Source organism: Dermochelys coriacea, chromosome 1 (assembly GCF_009764565.3).
Source record: "Dermochelys coriacea isolate rDerCor1 chromosome 1, rDerCor1.pri.v4, whole genome shotgun sequence".
Classification (NCBI taxonomy): Eukaryota; Metazoa; Chordata; order Testudines; family Dermochelyidae; genus Dermochelys; species Dermochelys coriacea.
Window position 1 is genome coordinate 77,865,516 of NC_050068.2, and position 23,512 is coordinate 77,889,027.

Below are 23,512 nucleotides of genomic sequence, written 5' to 3' on the forward strand. Positions count from 1 at the left end.
ATCTACTTGAGTGCATAATGACTGATGCCCTGGAAGATCACATATGCACAGTCAGCATTGGATGGGGGGTGAGCAATCTCATATCTTCGGTTCGCTGATGACATTGATGGCCTGGCAGGCAGCAAAGATGAACTTGCCAACCTTCTGAAATGATTGGATGAAACCTCTGCAAAAAATGTCATGGAAATCAGTGCAGAGAAAACTAAGCTGATGACAGACAAACGTGATGGGATCAGTTCGCATATTGCTGTCGGTGGACAAGAGCTGGAGACGGTGAAACAGTTCAAGTATTTGGGGTCAATCATCACTGATGAAGGATCCAAGGTAGAAATTTGGGCAAGAACTGCGCAAACAGCAGCAGCAGTGGCAAAGCAAAAGCCAATTTGGAGGAATAAGAACATCTCCCTGGAATCCAAACTGAAACTGCTGCACGCACTGGTCATCTTCCTTTTTCTGTGTGCGTGAGAAACATGAATCCTTACTGCATAACTTGAACAGAAAATACGAGTGGTAGAGATGAGATGCTTCCGTAAAATCCTGGGCATCTCCTACTTCGATCATGTCACTAATAAAGAGGTCCACAATATCATCACCCAATGTGCTGGGTCATATGAAGACTGCCTGATGACCATGAAGAAGCACAAGCTAAAGTGATGTGGCCATGTAATGAGATCATCTGGCCTATCCAAGGGACACTTCCAAGGGACACTACAGGGGAAGAGAAAAAGAGGTAGACAGAAGAAAAGATGGATTGACAACATAAGAGTGGACAGGAATGGACTGCGCGGAGACTCAAGCTGTGACATGCATTTGTCAGGGGTGGAGACAGTTGGTTGATTGCTCATCAGTGATGGTGCCCCAACGACCAATGTGGTTATAGGAGTGATGATGATGAAAATGAGTCCTTGCAATTGTCGGTCAGTTTTTGTTCTCTTGAGTAAATTCAATAAATATTCCATCTTAAGTGTCAAAGTCCAGTTCTTAGGAGCACTGACAGTCTCTTTTCAGAATAGCATATTGTGCTCCTGGGGGAATTCTGTGCCAAAAAATTAAAAATTCTGTGCACTGTATTTTAAAATTCTGCATATTTTATTTGTCAAAATAAAAATATAATCACACCAGTTTCAATTATTTTGGTAATTTATTTCAAAATACCTGTCAGCAGGCATGTCTGTTACAATACATACAACAAAAAGTTCAGGAAATGTTTTTTTGACAACTAGATTCCTTACTAGGCATATTACTACAGAACTTTGAGTAATAATTCATTTAAACTACAATATAGAAATGTATTTCCTGCACCCCTCAGAAGCAGTGCAAAGGCTTGGAGGAATCAAGAGTAAGGGAGGAGCTGAGGTACAGGGAAGTAATTGCTGGGAAGGAGCCTGGGAATGAACCTGGAGGGTTGTTGGGTGTGGGTGGGAGAAGTATGGCACAGTTTGGGTTTTTTGGGTTGAGGGGAGTGTTAAGGAATTGGGGACCCTTCCCCATGCAAACCCTGGCTGACCCCTAGCCTCTCCCATTGTCAGGCACATCTGCCCTTGTCCCCATGTGGCCCTGCACCTCCACTCAGTCACCCCCTCTCTGTCCCATGTGGCCCTTCACCCCTTTCCCATTCAGCCCCTGGCTCAGTGCTTTCACCACACTAGCTCCTATGCCCCTTCCCCCGTCTGTTTCCCCCCCCCACTTGCCCTTCTGAACCCCTGACCCTTTGTACTCTGCTCTGTCCACTCTCTCCTCTCCTCCCTCCATCCTCCCCCTTCCCCCCAAATAGCCCGTGCCTTCTCATCTGGCCCTGCAGGCATGTTGCTGTGAGAAATGCGGCCTCAGGCCCTCCTTGTCCACAGCTGGCTGCTCAGGACCATGAGCCAGCTGCCCTCTCTTCTGGTGCTACAGCAGCCCCTGGTGGGTGAAAGATGTAACTGCATTGTCTTTCCTGCAGAACGTATTTTCCCCCAGGAATAATAGTGGTTGTCCAATATTAGCTGATGCAACTTCCTTTCTTTTGGCAAAAACCTTCTCCATGCCTTTGAGCCCAGGGGAAGGTGGAGAATATCATATAAATTTACCTTGTTTTGGATCCCCATATTTAAAGACTGATCCTGCCTCTTACCCTGGAGGCTCACTGCTATGACAATCCTACTGTACCACATCTTTGAATCTTAGCCTGACGAAGAATAGGGAACCTTAACCTTTTTCTTGAAATTTCCTTTCTTTGGTCCAGATCTGTGGACTTACTAATTACTCAATCTGGAGACAAATGGATCATCCAGAAGAAAGATGGAATTTGACATTCAAGAATTTGTTTCTTGTTAGGTTGAATATGCTGTATCAAGAGAAACTGTCCTTTTTCCTCACAGCATAGTTAACATAATCCTCTGCTGCCAGTGACTGACTGGTGTGGTTTTGTCTCCAAGCTGCGAGAAGGCTAAAGTACCATTGTAACAAATATGTAGACGTTATTACTCAAAGAAAGGAAACTTTCAAGTAAGCATGGACACATTTGCCTATTCCGTGCATAAATGGCAACTTATTACAGGTTTGTGAAATCAGTATTAGCAACTTCAACTATTCCCAAATTCCACTGTAGTATTCGATCAGCTGATGAGTTCAAGCTGAAAGACCCAGAACACACTTGTTTGTCTCTTGTAATTTTTACTGTATATTTGGTACAAAATGTTCTTTTGCTTGGGGTGTCCTAGGCAAGTCTCCTGGCTTTTTTTTCCTCTTCTTTTTTCGCTAGTAGAAGCAGGATGTTTTCAGATTAGATGATATGGAATGAAGTATCTGTTGTTCAAAAAGCCACATAGCAACATGAATACTATGCCAGGGTAGCATTTTGACCATGGCTTAAAGATGCATACAGGATTCATATTTTAGGTGCCAACTACATATGTTGTTTTTGCCTTTGCACTTGCCAAACTCACTGCCCAAAGAAAAAGCACTTACTCTTGCACTGAATGTTATGAATTTCACTCTTTTCTTAACTAGATGCTGCCTTTTCAGTCCCCATGTTTCGGCTTTGCAGTCTGACCTGCAGGGATATTTGTTTTTGTGATCATTTGTACTTACAAATAAATGACATGTGAAGGTGCCTGGTCTGTTCTTTTGCTATGTTATCTTAATTCTGGACTTGTGCACTATAACAACTTAGCAGTATCATAAGCTCTTAGTTGTAGATGGTACCTTTTGTATATTGACATATTGCAAGTCTAGTCCGAGCCATGACTGACCCCTCTTGGGGGGGGGGGAAAGAGGTATCATCAGGACCTCTATGAATTTTATACTAATTAATAATTCTATCAGTTATCCAAATGCTGTACCCAGTCCTTTCCAAATATGTAATTTATGTAGTCTGAAGAGATTATTCACATATAACTTCCATATAAATATTTTTATGCCTCTGCTGTTCTTCAAAAGTTATTAGTATGAATTTCGTTGGTTGTCATTTGTAAGCCTCCTAATGACTGGTATAGTGAAGCTTTATCAGTTATGGTGACGCAAAAAGGAAACTGTACCATTTGTGCACAGCTGAACAAATCACTTGAATATGGGTGAGAAATATTTGAACTAGGGGAAATACCATTTAATACAAGCTTACTTTTGGAATTGCCTATTTTGTGTTAGAGATTGTAAATAAAAAAAATCTTAACTCGGATATTTGATGTGATTATTGCGTTGGGCTGGGATAATATGGGTTTATAAGCCACTTGAAGAGGGAACCTTTCATTGGGGAAGAAGTAGATAATGTCAAATAAATCTATACAACTTCCTTCATTTGTTTTCCATTTTGGTTTTACTTTTTTTCTGTTTAAAGAGCTTTCTTCCTTATGGTCAAATTCCTTGTCCTGCTTGATCCTAGAGTGAGTTTCTCTTTAAGTCTATTTTATAGTAATTTTAAAAGTTGCTTATAGAAGCATTCAAAATCAGAGATTTAGGTGGAAAGAGAAGCTGTATTCTGAGCAAGACAGATTTCATTCAAATAGAAATCTTTCATAATAGTAAAAGGGATATACAAAAGATTACAAAGTAAATCACTTGCTGTGTAAAATGTTATTACAAAATTGCCCAGGGTGGGAACTCCTTCTTTAAAGTTGCTAATTGTCTGAGTACAGTACACACTTATCAATTTTGAATACAAAGGAATTGCACACAGCACATTACGAATATTATACATAGAGTAAATTGTGATTTATTTTAAAAGGCAGCTAATCTTAATCTTCTATAAAAATTGTACTTTTCATTTACTTGAACCATCAAATTCAGTAACGGCATTGGTAATTTGTTTTTTTTTTTCATTTGCATTGTTTAGAATAGATAAAGAGATGGAAGACAAAAGACAGAAAGCCATTGAAGAGGTAATTAAAATTGTTATTGATATTAAATCAGATATTAATATTGTGTATATGGGTAAAAGGAACCATAGTAAAAAGTAAATTTTCAGTGTTATCTAGCATCTTTGCAAAGCAACTTAACTTTACAAAGTATGAGGGAGCTCTTCACCAAGAGCATGTGGTATTTTAATGGTTAGTAGAAGATCATGCAGTTTAGTGCTTATCTCTTGTAGTTTTAGAATGGGAATCCTTATTTGTGGCTTTTATTTGATTTCCTCCACCCTACAATTTTAGGCCAAAGAAGCAGACTTTGTAACTTTCATGTTATCTAGACCTGAAATGTGGCATAAGTCTTTTAGAGCACTTCACAAAAATATCACCTGTGATATAAACTCTCCAAAGATGTCCTGAACAGATGACGGTTTTCAAAATACCCAGGGGTTGAATCTCCATGTTTCTAAGTCCTGCTTGCAGTTATAATGGTGCCTAGCAATCTTTGCTTTTTCACTGAGGGGAAAAATCTTATTGGAAAGTTGGCTGGCCTGTTACTTCTGACCTGAATTGCTTTTTTTAAAAGAGAATTTAAACAGTCATCTGTTCAGTAATTGTCACCGGTAGATGGGCAACTCTGTGCCACAAATGTCATGGGGCCAAAAACGTAGCTAAAGGAGTTTCTACCAGAATCTCACCTTAGAGGTATGGAGGAGAGAACTGCTTTTTGTGGGGTTGCCTACACTAGTACTCTTCCCATTATTGAACTAGTGCTGGTTGTAGGAATGGTGGAAGAGTTAGTGTAGATTATGCTTTTTTTTCCCCACCGTGTTGTCTAGCCCTGCTCTACTGCACCAACAGCGTGAAAAAGTACTGCAAGTCTGCCGATTTAAATGTACCCTCTAAGCATAACTTGTCCTTCTCATAATTCTTTTTTTTTTTTTCTTCATGAAGTGTACTAACACCTCATAGGTACTTACCTTGGACGATTGACTGGTATGCAATAAGACACTTCATAAGATCATGTGCCGTCACGGTTAGGATCTAAAAATACATCTCTACAAGATAATAAAATTCTGACTGAAGAAATTCAGTTCTCTTTCCCTCAGCCCATGCCACTTCCCGCAGCCCCTATTAGCCTGGACCTGGAGCCTTGCTGATCCCTGCTCTAGTCAGTGAAAGAGCTCCCCATGGGAGCAGATTTCTCCAACCTGTCCACCTTCATCCTGCTTTGGGTATTCTTTCTTTAATGTTTTCTAGCTTCCAGTCAAATCTGCTTGTGTGTGTGGTGATTTTTTTATTTCTTTCTGTCAAGGTCTTCCTTGGCCAGAATTATTACTAAACTCCAGTTTCCTTGCCCTTTTGGGTCCTGCAGTCCTTCTGCCTCCCCCCCAGAGCTTGCTTCAGTGCATTGGTGCAACTTACCTCTGCACCTCAATGCTGGCTGTAATGTACAGCTTTTAAGTATCAGTACTTCTGGAAACTCTGTTTTCATAGTCTCTTGAACTCGGTTATGGGAGGGAAAAGAGCAAGTAATTCATTTTTCTAATAATTTTTCCATGTTAGGCACTTAACTTTAAGTGCTTAAACCCTTGTATTCCTCCTCAAAGCACCTTTCCTCAAAGCACCTTTGTTAAGAGGAAATTAAGGTTGTAGGTACATTTAAGTAACATCCAATTTAAGTAACATCCAAGTTTAAAAAAATAAATTAATTAAACATTGGAGAACCAGGAAATGCAGAACTGAGTTTGTATTTCAGACAACTCAAACTGCCTTAACACTCCACAGCACAGCTACAGATGAGCAAATAAGAAAGCCACATTACGTTAACTTCTACGAGTTTAATTTTTCAGTGACCAAAAAAACCCCCAAGAATCCATTGATAATGACTGCTTTACTGCTTTCTTTATGACCATACATAGTATGCATAAATGACTTTTATAAACTGATTAGATAAATAGTATGCCAAAGATAAATTCCTGTTCCTTATTAAGGCAGGATCAGACTCTAGTTCCATGTGGCGGCCAGTTGTCCAAGTGTCAGTAAGCACAGCTAGTATATATCCACATACAAACTTCATATGCCTATATCTTATTAGAACATTTTCATGAAAAGGGAAAAGCTTAGAGTAGTGACAAAGAAGCGTATGTAATAAGTCATGTATGTGTAAAGCTGATTTCTGTGGTGAACATGTATCAAAACTATGAGCAGTAGGGTCCTGTGGGGCAGTTAAGGTAGTTTGGCTGCCTTGTTTTGAGAGGTACAATCAAATGCATTTCCTGATTAAAGATGCTGTTGTAATGCTTCTGTCTGGGTCTTTGTACAAATGTTCAAAAGCCAGTGAAGCAGTGGATTTGCAACAGTGCAGAGCTGGTCTGAAAGAAGAAGCAGGCTCCTAGTATATATCTCCTTTGGTGAGGTTTCCATTCATTTGTAATAATGCAGTTCTTTGCTTTTTGCTTCTCCAAAAAGCCAACCTTTCTGTTCTTATCTCGTTTGACCTTACTTCATGCTAGTCTATAGAGGAAGTTGAGGCGGGGTGGGTTACCTGTTTTGATAGTATGGTTCCTTACTTACTTTGGCATTTCCAAATGAAATCACACTAGAGGCAATGGAAGCCAACATACTGATGGCTTCTGAGCACAATGGGAATTGTAGGTAGGACCGAGGAGTGTCTTGGGGATTATTAGGTAAAGTAAAGCAATCAAACAAAACCCACTTAGCTGTGCTTTGGTAGCCTGAGGAAAAGGGCGTGACATTCTGTTCAAAGGCTCTGGGTTACCCCTCTGCTTCCGCAAGTGAGAGCTTTGCTGGAGATTAGACTGTGTCAGCTGTCTGCCCATCAGTCTGTCCTCTTCATCAGCAAACTCCTTCAGGCTCTGCCAGTCTAAACTGAGTCCTGAGTTCCACCAGAAACATCTCTCTGCAGTGTCCAGTCCCTCTCACTGGAAACTCACAGAAATTGTTTGCTGCCTCCAAAGAGACAGTATATACACCAGCCTATTAAATTATCTGAGGACTCACTCTGTACATCAAAATAACAGCTGTGATGGTTTATAGTACAACTAAGAATATTTTTATTAATAAAAAAAACACAGATTTAAGTCCTATTAAGTACAAGAAAATAGATGGGTATGGTTACAAATAAAACACGCTTTCTGGTGACTACAGTATAATTCTAGCAAGTTACAATCGTTGCGTAGCAGTTTCCTCACTTAAATCAACTTGCCAGCATCTCTAGCCCTCGAGGTGAGGGGATCCAACTTTCACAGAATCGCAAGGTGCCATTTCCTAAATGATGGATAACTAGAATGTCTTTTTGCTCCTCTTGTAGTTCCCCGAAGTCCACTGTCTTTGCCTGAAGAAACAAAGACTTCTTGGGGGTGCAGGCTTAGACACTGGTGTGCTCATTAAGCTGTTAACTTGATTGCTATGTTTACCTTGTGTAAATGTACTTGCATTGTTCTTTGCCTGCAGTCAAACCAGTCAGGCTTATGTACTGCCTCCCAAACACATTTTAATAACGTGTTTCCAAAACATCAGAATTCTTTGTACGCAACCCTTGTATGTCTTTGCATATATTACACAATGATTTTCTGGACCAGCATTTACATATGATACTTTACTTGGCAACTCTTAGATACATATTTTGACAATGGTGTGTTTAAAGTTAGAGTATATCAAGCCTGATAAGTTACAGTGTGGTGAGTGCTCTGCCAATTGGCATTGAGGGGTTCTTTAAGGTCACAGAGGGGTATGGTTCTTCTGTCTAACACTAAAGATTTAAAAAATTAAGATTCTAAAAAAGGGGGTGCTTGTTACTGTTATTGCCCTTCCCTACAATATTGTATTGAATGAATTTTTGTTTTTTTTTCCTTTAAGTAAAAACAGGGGCTTTGTCACTCAGAAAATTTGCCATGGAATGCATCTATTGCTATGGAATTGTGTTCCAGTCTAAGCTTTTATTTAAAAAAAATGAAATCTAGCCCTTCCGATGGAATTACCTTTGAAACATAAATTGTGTAAGCTTGTGGACTGTGGTCTTGCTGAGTTGAAGAGCCTCAAATAATAGCTTTGTTGGTTGGGTGTTTGACATTAGTGGTTAGTTTTTGTTAATAATGGTTGATTCTTCTTTGAATTATTGTTCACACGTTCCACTTATGGTACACATACACCTCATTTGTTTGAGATAGGAATCTATTGTGGCTGTGAATGCACCCTGAATGTTCTTGTATCTCACACTGAGGGTATAAAGGATGGATCAAACCAATTGCCACTCAGTTCCTTCTCAACACCTCTGGTTTTGAGATTGAACTGCTTGCTGTCCATTCTTCACAAACTGCTGGCTCTTTTTCCCTGTGTATATATTCCTATCCCAGCTAGTTTATAGTTTGGTTGTTTGCTCACTGGCAAAGGGTTTTTTATAGCCTTCTCTTTTAACCAGGAAATTTATATAATTAATATGCATATAACATATATATTTTCCCCTGATACTGGAATTTAAGGATGGCTAATTCTAATCCCTGGATTCAAATACTGCCCCTCATGTGAGAGTAATGATTCAGAGATATTAAGGTTAGAAGGGACCATTATGATCATCTAGTCTGACCTCCTGCACAAGGCAGGCCACAGAAACTCACCCACCCACTCCTGCGAAAAACCTCTCACTTATGTCTGAGTTATTGAAGTCCTCAAATTGTGGTTTAAAGACTTCAAGGAGCAGAGAATTCTCCAGCAAGTGACCCGTACCCCATGTTACAGAGGAAGGCGAAAAACCTCCAGGACCTTTTCCAATTTGCCCTGGAGGAAAATTTCTTCCCGACCCCAAATATGACGATCAGCTGAACCCTGAGCATGTGGGCAAGATTCACCAGCCAGATACCCAGGAAAGAATTCTCTATAGTAACTCAGATCCCACCCCATCTAGCATCCCATCACAGGCCATTGGGCCTATTTACGTGAGTAGTTTAAAGATCAATTAATAGCCAAAATCATGTTATCCATCATAACATCTCCTCCATAAACTTATCGAGTCTAATCTTAAAGCCAGATAGGACTTTTGCCCCCACTGCTTCTGAAGTGAGTTGTAGCTCACGAAAGCTTATGCTCAAATAAATTTGTTAGTCTCTAAGGTGCCACAAGTACTCCTTTTCTTCATGTGAGAGTGTTAGGCCCATTAATGGCTGGCACACTAGATGTCATTTTTATTTTTGTTTTTACTTGGGGGGAATTGCACATCCCTAGCAAATATGCAATATATCAGTTCTTTTAAAAAAAGGATGTTAAAATCCAAAAAAGTTTGTTTCTAAATTTTTTTTTAATGGATTAAATCAATGAGACTGGCTTTAGACCTTGGTGTATCTGAACCACTGTACGTGACATGCCTGTTTCCAGAAGTGCTGCTGACAGCATGGAGCCTACATCACCTGAGTCCCATCAGACAAGACCAGCTCCAATCTGAAGAAAATCTGATAAACTTTTTTTGAAGAAAATTCAGTTTGGAGACAGTTAGATAGATCTCTAATAAATATCCTCCCTGGAAGAGAGACTCTTCCTTGCACCATTCGAGATGCGGAGACTTTGCAGCCTGTATTCACCAAGAATACCTTATCGTACTTTGTATGGGTCATGCAGGGAATCTAGAAACTCATCCTATGATTAGATCCTATGGCAAATACCATTCTGGACATGGACCATGACTCTCTGTCCCAGGGCTGCCAGGACTTTGTCTTAAATACATATGTGGTCATACTGGAATCCTTGGGGGCCATATAGGCTGGAACATCATCCAGGAAGATCACCTACTTATGAGAGATCTTCCTATATCTCGGCTGCTCTGATGCAGCAATCATCTCAATCTGCTCAAACTGAGGAACGAAGTGAGTAGCATCCACCAAATTCAGCTGACATACCGGGACCTACCATTTTTTCCTTATCTCTGAATGAGACTGTAGACCCACCTATCACATGATATATGGACAATTTTAAAGGGTTTCAGGACCTTCTTGCAAGGGTAGCTGGCTCTTTACAGAAATCTGTTGAGGAGGTGCAGTAATCCACCACTAATTAACATTCTTCAGTCCTCTACCTGAGAGAAAGTAACCCTCCCAATTAATGAGGTTGTAATGGACCTAGTGAGAATAACATTCCTGCTACAGAAGTCCTTGCATCCCAAAAAAGCAGGTGAGAAATGCCATGTCCCTTCCCTGGGGGCTCTATTTTTCTGTTCACATCCTGTACCAGGGTCACTAGTGGTTACACCCACAACTGGGAAATCGAGAACACAAAATATACAACAACAAAAGAAAGTAAACTGAAAAAAACCCTCTAGATTTAGTCAGTCTTAAATTGTATTTATCAGCTATCTTGCAATTTGTAATTGAAATTACCAGGTCCTGTTGGCCAGTTATGATTTCTTGAATTAAGAAAAGATCTTGATGTTTGTAAGTAAACTCCCTCCGGATGTTGGGGAAGAATTTTCTTCCCTGGTGACTGAAGGTCAGTTAATGGCCAGGACTCATCTGAAAGCTGAACTTGACGCAGTAGATGTGCCTTAAGATTCATGGCCATAGCTGTGGTAATGAGAAGAGCCTCGTGGCTTCAAAAGTCTGGCTTCCCACTGGAGGTTCAGCCTGCTATAGGGAATCTGTGCTTTGAGGAGCAGGACTTAATCAAAGCCCTTCATACTCCCTTAAGATCTATACTCAGGCCCTTAAGAAGAAGCATGTGAGACAATAGTTGCTCTTTATGGATATGTGTACCATTACTGAATGTTTCTGATGAAAAAAAAAACAGAAGAACTATGTAACAAGAGGCAGCATTTACATAAAGAGACTATTCTCCATGTTTGTCACTGCACATTTGTAACTGTCTACATCTGGCCTGAATCACTTGTTTTGACAAGTTAGTTGAGGAACATGAAATTGCTTCCAAAGACCCAGAACTTTCTACTCCTACTTTCATAAACAATTTGAGTTCCTTCAGGCACATGTGGTCTTCTGTAATTTCAGACCAATGGGTACTAGACAGTTACACAGGATATCAAGTTCCACCCTGTGCCTACCTCTAGTCTTCTTGAGGAACATATCTCACAAGAGACTGTTACAGCAGGAAGCCCCCTCACTTCTATCTCTCGCACCAGTAAAAGGAGTTCCATCTCAATATCAAGAAAAGGGACTCTATTTCAAATACTACTTCATTCCAGAAAAGAAAAGAAGATGGCATCCTATCTTAAATTTATGAAAATTAAACATCTTAATTAACAAAATAAAGTTCAGGATGACCACGCTAGCTTCCATAATTTCCCCTCTAAACCCTGGGGACTTGATTTTTATCCCTTGACTCACAGGACACGAACGTCCATATTTCAATAATTCTACTCATATGAAGTACTTAAGATTCCTAGTGGTCAGGAACACGTTCATTATCGTGTTTTCACCCTTTGGATGCTCTGCAGTGCTGAGAGTTTTTACCAAGTGTTGGCTGTGGTTCCAGTGCACTTAAGAAATATAATAGTCAATCCATACCTAGACAAGTGGTTAGTTTGAAAAAAAACTTTTAAGGTGAGAGATGCGATTCATTGTGTTCTTGAGCCATTAACCACTCTTGGTCCAAAATTCAGCATGGAGAAATGCAAGTTAATACCAATTCCAAGAGTGGAGCTCATATGACCAATCCTAGACTCCATAAAGGCCATAGTGTCTATCTCAAGATAGGTTCGAGAACATGTCTGCTTTAATATCTCTGGATAAAATTGAATCTAAACACCACAGTAAGAGCATGTCCTGTGCTGCTTGGACATATTTGACAAAGGCTTGTGTGCTTTTGTAACATTCAAGAAGACCAATCAGTCCAAATTATGATTGGCATTACAACCATGTTTACATAACCAGAGAAAGGGGGCCAGGGGGAAATCTCCCCCATTATGCCAAGAGGCAATCAGGTTATAGAATTGGTGTATCAGACATTGAATCTTCCTCTTGGCAGGCAACTCTCCCATCACATGTAGGAGATCAAGGACTCGGTCCTTTGCAACATCATCTTGGGATGGGGTTATCGTTTGGTAGACCTGTTTGCAACAGATAGAAGCAACAAGTATCCCCTCTTGAACTGAAGTCCTGACATTACCTCAGGCTCACTTTCAGATATCTTTCTGATTTTTCAAAAAGAAAAGGAGTATTTGTGGCACCTTAGAGACTTAGTCTCTAAGGTGCCACAAGTACTCCTTTTCTGATTTTTGTGGTTGTGGACTATAATTTATGCATACCCACCAGTTCTGTTGATCCCAACAGTCTGACGCAAGATCCAACAGGACTCAGCGAAAATTATCTTAATTGCATCAGCATGGCTGAGATGATTTTGGTACCCCAGCATGCTGAATCTTTCAGTCTACCAACCAAAGATGTTATCTCTAATTCCATACCTGCTGATGCAACACGAAGGAACTGGACTTAGAGTATCTCCATTTCATCACCTGTCTGCTGGATGGAGGTTAGACTTAGAAAAGTCTTGTTGTACATCTGCTTTAACACACATACACACACCAAAAAATCCCAACAACATATTAAACAGTGGAAAAGATTCTACAAGTTCATCCTGCTCATCGAAATGGAAGAGATTTTTCCCCCTTGGTAGCAGCCGAGATCTCTAATTCCACAGGATCCTGATTCATGATGTTTTATAATACATACTTGACCTAAAACATCTTTCAATAAGTTTCATCAGTGTTCACCTCTGTGCATCCCTCTCCTGTAGAGGGGGAGACAATTTTTTCTCACATGAGTATTATAAGGTTTGTGATTGATCTTATCAGGGTATTTTCCAAAAAGAATCCCTCTATAGGGGACCTTAATTAGGTCTTATCTGTCCTAATGCACCCACCTTTTAAGTCCAAGGCAGTTTGTTGTTGCATCTGTCCACGGAAATGGCATCTTTGAATGTGATTACATCTTTGAGAAGAGTTGGTAAAATCCACACCTTGATGGTGGACTCACCTTATACAGTTTTCTATCCAGATGAAATATCCCTCAGGATGCATCCCAAGTTTCTTCCTGAAATTACTATGAATTTTCATCTGAACCAAGAGATTCATTTGCCCATATTTTCCCCCCTAAGCTACGCTCTTCTAAGAGAGAGGCTGTGTTTCATATTTGGATGTCTCAGGGCATTGGCATTCTACTAGCAGACGTCAAGAATTATAACATTCAAAAACCAGTTGGAGAACACTTCAGTCTCTCTGGTCACTCGATCACAGACCTAAGAGTGGCTATACTTCAACAAAAAAGCTTCACAGACTCCAACGAGAGACTGCTGAATTGGAATTAATTTGCAAACTGGATACAATTAACTTAGGCTTGAATAGAGACTGGGAATGGATGAGTCATTACACAAAGTAAAACTATTTCCCCATGGTATTTCTCCCTCCCACCCCACCCCCCACTGTTCCTCTGATATTCTTGTTAACTGCTGGAATTAGCCTACCTGCTTGTCACCATGAAAGGTTTTCCTCCTTTCCCCCCCCTGCTGTTGGTGATGGCTTATCTTAAGTGATCACTCTCCTTACAGTGTGTATGATAAACCCATTGTTTCATGTTCTCTGTGTGTGTGTATATAAATCTCTCCTCTGTTTTTTCCACCAAATGCATCCGATGAAGTGAGCTGTAGCTCACGAAAGCTTATGCTCTAATAAATTTGTTAGTCTCTAAGGTGCCACAAGTACTCCTTTTCTTTTTGCGAATACAGACTAACACGGCTGCTACTCTGAATACTAGCAAAAGATTAAACCTTTCAGAGATCTACTCAAAGCGGCACCAATACGTCCCTCAGCCCGTGCTGCTTCCAGCAGCTCCCATTGGTCTGGAGCAATGAACTGCGGCCACTGGGAGCCACGATCAGCCAAACGTGCAGACGCGGCAGGTAAACAAACCAGCCCGGCCTGCCAGGGGCTTTCCCTGCACAAGCGGCGGAACAAGTTTGGGAACCACTGATCTAGATAGATACCTGACTTTTATGAGGTGGCGAAAGTAGATCCTCCTACTTCTTTCTTTCAACCTCCGCAGCATCTTTGAAAAATGTTTTGTTTTAGACATATGTAAAGCTGGATATCTGTTCACACATTTGTGAAGCACTATTCTGTCGCTGAAGCCTCGAGATCTGATAACTACAGGTGGGAAAACTCTATTCCAATCTTTATGTTCCTAAACTCCGAGCCCCCACCCCCATTGCTTTGATTCATTGTTTGTGAGTCAATATAAGTTGAATGAATATATGACAGTCATTCAAAGGGAAAATAAAAGGTACTTACCTGTGCTGTAACTGGAATTATTTGAGATGTCATCCATGTTTCACAACTTATTTTTCTTCCCTTCTGGTTTGGAGTCCTATATCCATCAAGTTCCATAGTGTTAACGGAACAAAGTGGCAGTTGTCCCTCTTTGCTCTTTATGGGTTGGGAAATGAGGACACTTAGGGTATATGCCACAATGGACACTGCTGGCCAAAAGATTCCAATCTTGAGTGCATGTTCACTGTCAATGGAATATACGGTCAGCACATCTCAAAGAAGTCCAGTTACTCCAGTTTTCCTTTTGACTGTGTTTTGGGTCTTGCTAGGATTAGTTAGGGTGGAAGGATTTCTCCCTTGTTTATCCAGGTTTTTATAATGACCTTCATCACTTTTTATATCTGAGCATTTCCAAAATCCAAACCTAACGGTGATGATTTGAGTGTCAATTACTGTTAACTTTTAGCAGGAACTTATCATAAATATGCTTATTTCTATGATCCTAAATGTCTTCCAAGGTGCCAAAAGTCCCAACAGTCACCACATATTCATCTTCAATAACAACTCCAACTTCCTCTTGATTGCTTCTACAAAGCATCTGAATTGTCAGTACAAAACTGTGGTGTACTGAAAATGTGATTTCTATTCTGCTGCACTATATTGCCTCAGAACTTAGTTCCAGCTTGCTGCAAAGTACATGGGACCTCTTAAAATCTAGTCACTCTTCCTCAACCTCTGCTGGAGTAATGAGACATGTTTGAGACACCAGCATTCTGTATGTTAATACAGATGTGCGAAGAAAGCTTACCAGTATCAGTTTCACGTACCAGTATACTTGTGGAATTCGAAAAAGATGATGGGGCTCTTCAAAATGTTAACCTTTCTGTAACAGTGGATGGTTTTTTTTTAAAATATCTTCCTGCCATACTAATTTGAACTGAAACTGTGGTGTTTTGGGCTGTATCTCAGAGAGGGAATTCGAAAATAAGTGGCTGAAGAAATCTGATAGAAAGCTGTTCCAAAGTGAATTTTGATTTAATCTTGGCTATGTTAAACATGCCCATAAGAATCAAAACTCAAGATTTTACAACTAGTTGGTTGCAAATACATATCTATAAAATTAAGTAGGTAGTATTAATGTTTGGGAGTATCTAATTGTTATATTTTTTCCTCTAGTTTTTCACCAAAAGTCTTATTGTTCCCTCTCCTTGGACTGATCATGAAGGGAAGCAAGTTTCCCAGTTTCATTCCACTAAATGTAAGTTGTGTATGTCTCTAAAGGTGTCTTTTAGTATCTTAAATTTAGAAATCAGCTGTTTTGTATGTTTAATATGTATATGTTTAACTTTTTTAAAGTTATAGACAGCGTGACTAGATGGGAACACTCACTTAAGTGGGGCCAGGATTTTGCCTAATAAGTTAGGCTTCACGTATTTTTCAGTTCCTGTGAACTTAATCCTAGCTCTGATCTCATGGTAATACTTTGTCTCAATTATATTCTCATTACCTAAATTCCACTGTAATAATTGGAATTACCTTTTTGCTTCTTTCTCCCTTTCACAAAACAAGCATAATTATATTGACTAGGAAAATTGAACAGACTCTTATATTTTATTGAACACCAAATTTTTTAGAATTGAGTAATTTTAAAAAAATGATCAACGTGTTTAGTTTTGATATTTTTTTTAATATAACATAATCCAAACTAAATTTCAAAACCATCAATTTGAAAAGAAAAATTGAAGCTTTTCATTCCCAAAATGTCATGAATGGCCTTTTAACACTATAATAACTTTTTCACTTGTGTCCCCTTCCCCCCCCCGCCCCCCCCCCCAATAACAATATGTTGGCAATATCAACATAATTTTAAAAACTTTTAGATTCCAATTGAATTGCATTTTGTGATGGAAAACTTACGTGAGCTGGTCAGAAAAACTGATATAACCTCTCTCTGGCTTCTCTGACACTTGTCTCTCTCTAGGTTTTTTTTTTTTTTTAATATGTCCCAAACTTAGTTGCAAAAATCATGTTCTAGTTTTATTCTCTGAAAATATTTTGTTTTGATGTAAGATAAAGTATTACAATATTTTATTGTAGCTAACTATTTTTGAGAAGTTCCTCAATACAATCGGATTAACTATTTTCACTTTACTGCTGTTATGTTTCAGAATGGTAAAAAGCTTTAATTTAAGTTTTAACTGAATTTATCTCAATGATGCTTTACAGGTATAGATTTAAATAACATTTCACCGATTGGAAGACAGCTAACTGTGCAACCTGGAAAAAGCAATGGTTGGTATAAAACAGTATCAATTGACAAAATGAATATGCACTCAAAGGAATATAAGAAGTTTTTATTTAAGCTAACTGAACTCCTTTTTAAAAACAAGTTTGTTTGGCTTCAATACTGCCAGGGTGCTTGAGCACTTACCTAACTTTTAGCACATGAGTAGTCTCATTCAATGGGACAACTTAGTGCTTAAAGTTATTAATGTATTTAGGCCCCAATTCAGCAAGGTATTTGTTACTATTTGTCTAGGAATAACTGTGTTCTTGGACTACATGTAGTATTACACGTAAAGTTCTGTTTATGCTTTGAAGCCCAAATTGCATACTAACTTAATACATTATAATATAAAGATTCTTTGACATACTCTACCCTCTATTTTGTATGAGGTCACAGAAACTATTTTCTGAAATCTATACATAAATGCACAATTTTCAGGGAATTCCATTGATTTTTCTTGCTTGTATTTTTTTTTTTTTTTTTTTTTTAAAGGCCTTTCCCCCAGCTAAGGTATGGCTGGATATGGTGCCATCTGGAGAGCTTATGTGTAACAACCCTTTTCACTTATCCCTGAGCCTGATTTGCTCCATACACTGTAGCCAATTCAGGACCCCAGGCCTATAAGTTTTTCCCTTTTCCTCATGACAACACGTTGTGTTTCACTAATTTAACTAGCTATGTGTTAAATACATTTTAAAGTTAAACCTTTTACTTGCACTAGTTGACTAAGTTACTGTGGGCTAATTTCGTTGTTTTTATTCATTGCAGCTGCTTGTCAGACAGTATTGTCTTTGCCTGTGGATTTTAACTTAGAAAAAATATTAGGTATGTCATGTATTGTACTTTATGTATGAATGTCTAAATTGAAAATCTATTTTGCATGCTGATTAGGAATGGAGGTACAATGCACTAGAAACCTAGTGTGAATCAAAATTGAGTATTCATAGAATTGCCCGAAGTACAAATGTTGTTTTGGACAGATAACGGCTCCTTGTCCTGTGGAGTTCCTGCTCTAGTTTAGACATGGCTCAGCAAGGGAGGACAAGAAACAAAAGGTGGAGGGATGGTGAATGGTAGGACAATGATAAGTGTACATAAACATTGTATTGTTATATTTTAAAAGATAGTATGTTAAAGTATGGGCCAGCGTTCATAATGTAGGCTGGCTTGGAAGTTAGCTATGGAAGCCTAATAGTCTCAATTGCTAGATTGGGTTTGCATGACCATTTTGCAGGAATTTAAAAACTGCATACAGTAACCTCATGTTTATCATTGTTATAATGGAAGACCACAGGTCTTGAATATAAAGAAAATATCCATGATTTTCTAGGCTACACAGACTAGGAAGACTCTGCATACTATCTGCACTGCACCCTGATCTATCTAAAGGAAATGTTTGCTTTTTGTGAAATACTTAAAAAGCAGGAGTTCTGTTACATAACTTGGGTAGGAAGAGCTCAATAAGCTATTCTAGACCAGTCCATCTTATTCCCTTTACCTCTAGTTGGGGCCACATAATTCACGAGTTACTACTTTCTAGTCACATCCACTGTGTGACTGACACAAACAGCTCATAGGGAAAAAGTAAGTGAGAAACAGCACAACAAAAAAATGCAACTCAACCTCATCCCAGCATCCTGACTTTTACAGATGAAGTGCTTCGAGTGCTTGTTCACGTCGATTCCAATCAGGTGTGCACGCACAGACACCTCAGGTGAGAGTCCGGGAGGCCATTATTTGGCATGGGCTTGTGGCATGCGCTGCAAGACTTAAAGCCTTGCGGCATGCCCCAGAATCCAAGAAGGGGTGAGGGGATAGGGAAAGATCCCTCTCACAAACACTTATACTAACTATAACTATACTATCAACAAACAACTACAAAACAAGAACAACTAGGCTAGATAACTGCACTAAGGGAGCACTTGCAAAGCAAGCGAGCCACAGTTCCAACAGCCGTGACGGACGGTAAGAAGGAACTGAAGGGGGTCGGGTCGGCAGGGTCATATATTGAGTGCCATGAAGGGGATCCCCAGCTGACTCGACGGGAGCTGCTAGGGGAAAACTTTTCAGTGACCATGCACGTGGCGTGCGCACACCTGATTTGGAATGGACGTGAACAACACATCTTGAAGAACAACAGTTACGAGAAGGTGAGTAACCGTTTTTCCTTTGGCGTTGCTACAAAGCATGACCCAGCCACTGCAAGGAGAGATGTTGCAGGACCCAAGGAGCAGGGGGAGGAGCCAGCTTATAGGTGCAGAATGTTTCTTTCAGTCTGTCATATGGTGGTGGGGCTTTCAACCCATAGCAACACGCTGGATGGAATATTTAGAATTTTCAACTTACTACAAATAAAATTACCAGTCTCTATCCCTACTGTGGTTTTGTGACTCCATCCCATCGCTGAACTACATTGGTGGATGGGGTGGGACTTACCCTTCTCTTTTGAGAACATGAGCCTGATAAACCATTTTCTATCCCTGATAGAACTCCACAAAGTGACTCTTAAATTTTATCTGTCACCACCTCTGCTTTGCACTTCAGTGGTTCTCAAACTTTTTTACTGGTGACCCCTTTCACATAGCAAGCCTCTGAATGCGACCCCTCCCTCCTTTACAAATCAAAAACACTTTTTATATATTTAACACCATTATAAATGCTGGAGGCAAAGCAGGGTTTCGGGTGGAGGCCGACAGCTCACAACCCCCGCTGGAATAACCTTGCAGGCCCCTGAGAAGTCCCGACCCCCAGTTTGAGAAGCCCTGCACTAGAACATGATAGTAGGGAGAAAAATACGGATTGCATCCTTAATGATACTTCTATTAGACAGACTTGATTCAGTCTTCCGTTCAGAAGAGTTTCCAGCCTTCTGGCTGGATACTTCCTGCCTGTACATCTTTTCTTGGGTAAGGTGGCCAGAATGTGCATTCCACTGCATACAGATTGAACAATCAGGAATGATCTAGATAATACTAAGTCCTGCCATAAGTGCAGGAGACTGGACTAGAGGACCTCTCGAGGTCCCTTCCGGTCCTATGATTCTATGGGAGTTCTGTAAGCATGATCACTTGGAATGGCAGCTGTCCGAAAAGCCTTGTCTACACAAGCAGAATAATTTAACAAACTATTCAACATTGTCATGACTGAACTGGGGTTGATCCATGTGTGGGAAAAATCACATTACGGCAAATTTTAATAAACCCAGCATTTATGGGGGGGGAAAGCACTGATTTTATATTAACCTTGTTATAATGCTGCTTCGTCTAATGCTCACAGCATGGCTAAAATATTATTAACAATTTCAACAGTTACAGAATTCAATGGCTGTTTATGACTGTGCAGACTGAGTCCTTGTCCCCTTTGTTTCCCCCATACTTTTTCTGTAGACAGGAGAAATAAGACAAGACTGGCTAATTAAACTTGCCAACAAACTTTCTTTTTTCTTTAGGTGAATATTTTAAAACAGAAGAATTTGCAGACCAGTCTCAGGAAAGCCTAAGCTCCTCATCACTGAGAAGAAAGCTGTTTTTAGATGAGAATGGAAGTGTATCTGAGTGTTTGTCTCTTTCTCCACAAAGCCCTTGTAATAATCCACCAGCATCACTTGGAGTGCTGTGTTCAATAGATATTTCTCCAGCCCGGTGCAGAAGCCCTGTGGAAACATCTAGTTCAGTAAGAAGCCTTTTCATTTTCTTTGTGTATGTACTGATTTAGCTGGTACACGTGAAATTCTCTGAAGCAGCAAAAATAACAAGGAGTCCAGTGGCACCTTCAAGGTTAACAGATTTATTTGGGCATAAGCTTTTGTGGGTAAAAAACCCACTTCTTCAGATGCAATGTTTTTTACCCACAAAAGCTTATGCCCAAATAAATCTGTTAGCCTTGAAGGTGCCACCGGACTCCTCGTTGTTTTTGTGGATGCAGACTAGCAAGGCGGCTACTCTGATTCTAAAGCAGCAGAACCACTTCTGATTTTGTCTGATTAGATTTCACCAGCTGAAGTGGCGTTTTTGAATAGTCTACACAACTGAAGTAATTAAAGAGTGGTGTTAGTACCAAGGTCTAATTCCAATTTTGGAACTAAATTGTATCTAACTAAAACTTCATGTTTTTTAATTTAAATGTTGTGCTTTTCTTTCCCTATCAAATTGTTGTGTAGTCCTGATAATCACTGTTGAAGAGCTGCCATTTTCTCTGCCCAATGTTATTTGTGTCTGAATGATATTGACATAAGAGAATGAGAGGGAATGATTCGAATATGAATAGCTTGTGAAGTCTCTTTGATCTTTCAATATAGGATGCACTTTCAGAAAGACTTTATTGGCTGAGATCATATTGCAGCCGTGCCTTCGTAAACTTATTAAGTTTGCATATCAAAAATATCATGTTAGTCTTCAGCTTGATTAGTACCTAAAACACCATTTGGTGTATATGATTGCTCTAGTTGCTTTCCCTTAAAGTTGATCTGCAAAGAAGAAAGATTTATGCTCCCTTTATTTGCTTGCTTGCTTGCTTGCTTGCTTGCTTACTTACTTACTTACTTATTTCTAGGAATGGTATAAATGACCCAATGTACCTAAAAGGGGGTTATTCTGTGCTTGATTTAAAAAAAAAAAAAAAAAAAACTCTTTGGAAATATTGGGAACGTAAAATCTGGTCTTCCCTGAGTTTGCGGAGAACTCCATGGTCTGAGTGAAGTTGTGGACTTTCTTTAACCCTTAATTGAAAGGGAAGTGTTGAATGTTAAAGATTCATTCTCTAAACAATAGTTAATTTTTTGTTAACAAATCTGAATAAAAATCACATCCCTTCTCAACCAGGGTTTGCTTGTTTGCTTGGTGTATATCCTAAACTTACTAATTCTCTAGTAATCCATAGTATTTCTGGGGAAAGTAGGCAAAACATGATTTTTAATTAAAAAGAAAAGAAAAGCGTAATGTCTGAGGAAAACTTTACAGCTATTTATATGTAGTTAGGGCTTTTGTTTTTTGGGGTTATTTGTAGCAATTTTCAAGATTTATGTAGATATATAAAATATAGGCAGGTATATAATGTATATTAAAATATAGGGGCTTTCTGTTTATGTATACTGTAATGAGTAATCTCACTGTAATGTTCCCTAGAGTGCTTTAACACATAATGTTTCAAACAACATGACTTCAGAGCACCATAGGGAACCTTAAGTGCACACCAGCGGGATCTTCATGGACCAATTAACATGCAGCATGTTTAGTGCACTTTAGAAATCTCTCCCCTGTAGTCTGCATTACTTCTCTGTGTAAACAAGCCTTAGATACAAGTAACCATTTGTGGTGGTTTTCTGGTGTTCAGTGGATGAACTCCAATTTCTCTTCCCTCCCCTGCTCATTTGTATCAAGGGTGTTTATGGATAAAACCAAAAATCAGAAGCCCTATACATAATAAAGCAAAAAAGGCATTTTTTTTTACACTTCAAAGTAAAATATGTATTTTCCTTGAAAAGATATTGTATTACAGAACTGCCATGTTTACAGTGCTATTTAGTCATTTGTGATCTTTGTTCAGAACTCTCAGATCTAGGAATGTAAAATACAGATGCACCTCTGGCATGCTATAATATACAGGTGAATTGGAAGTCCCTTAAAGTGAACTATCATCAATTTCTTGAGCCATCAGTTTCCAACACAAACTCACTTTAAATGAGACATTCAATCAGCCAGGAGCATATTGTATTAGATGAAAACAAGATCACAACTAAGGCACAAATGTCTGAACATTGGTTTTTCTTAGCTCCACCTCACATTTTCTGATGACGTTCAAATTGCTACTTCCTGTTGAGGATAGGTCTAAACAAGACTTTTGCTGGCATAGTTATGTTAGTCAGAGGTGTAATGTATGTGGTCTCTGACCATTATAACTGTGTTGGCAAAAACATTGAGTTATGTACTGTGCTTTTTCCAGTAGAACTTATTTTGTTAGGGGGCTTGAATAAACTATTTTGGCAAAACCTCAGTTTTGCCAGTAAACTCTGTGTCCACACAATTACTACTTTACCAATACAATATATGGGTTATACCTATGACAGCAAACTGTTCCTACTGTAGACTTGGCCTGAGGTAGGAGCACAGCTTCTTTTGACTCTTTCAAATGAAAGGTCTGTTTTGGTTGATTTCAAAGTTATGTCCTTCAGATAGCGTGGATTCTGTTAAAATATCCAACGGTGTCAGTGTGCAGTCTACTTAATCTGTCACTGCATTGGTGGCAACGTTCCATTCTGCTTTGGGGTGTCTGCCATTTGGGAGATGAAACGTTGTAGGCGTAACAATAATACAAATGCTAAACAGTAATTTGGCTGTTGATTAGGAAAATCCTTATTCAGTAGGCTGGCTCCTGTTAGTTTTAATATGATTGATAACATAGTCTTAATTAATACTCTTCTTTGTAAGCATTGGATTTCCTATGAGGCATCATAAAATCCAACTGGAGAATTTCAAATGGAATATTCAAGCAGTGAAATGCTTGATTGAGAATGTCAGTGAATCAGGAATAGAATTATTTTCCCAGTAGCACTGTACTTTCAAGTCTACAAATTTGTACATCGGTCTATACATTTGTATTATGTAAAAGCTAACTCTTACT

The 23,512-nt window shown here is 39.2% G+C and overlaps 1 protein-coding gene across 3 annotated transcripts in view; it reads left to right on the forward strand.

The window, feature by feature from the left end:
• Positions 1 to 23,512, forward strand: part of BORA (BORA aurora kinase A activator) — a 46,638-nt gene that overhangs the window by 12,454 nt on the left and 10,672 nt on the right. For all 3 annotated transcript variants that reach the window (XM_038386862.2, XM_038386863.2, XM_038386864.2), the window contains exons 4-8: positions 4,313 to 4,358; positions 15,784 to 15,865; positions 16,834 to 16,899; positions 17,663 to 17,719; positions 20,343 to 20,566. In XM_038386862.2, the coding sequence (XP_038242790.1) occupies positions 4,313 to 4,358; positions 15,784 to 15,865; positions 16,834 to 16,899; positions 17,663 to 17,719; positions 20,343 to 20,566 (475 nt within the window). The remainder of the gene's footprint in view (positions 1 to 4,312; positions 4,359 to 15,783; positions 15,866 to 16,833; positions 16,900 to 17,662; positions 17,720 to 20,342; positions 20,567 to 23,512) is intronic.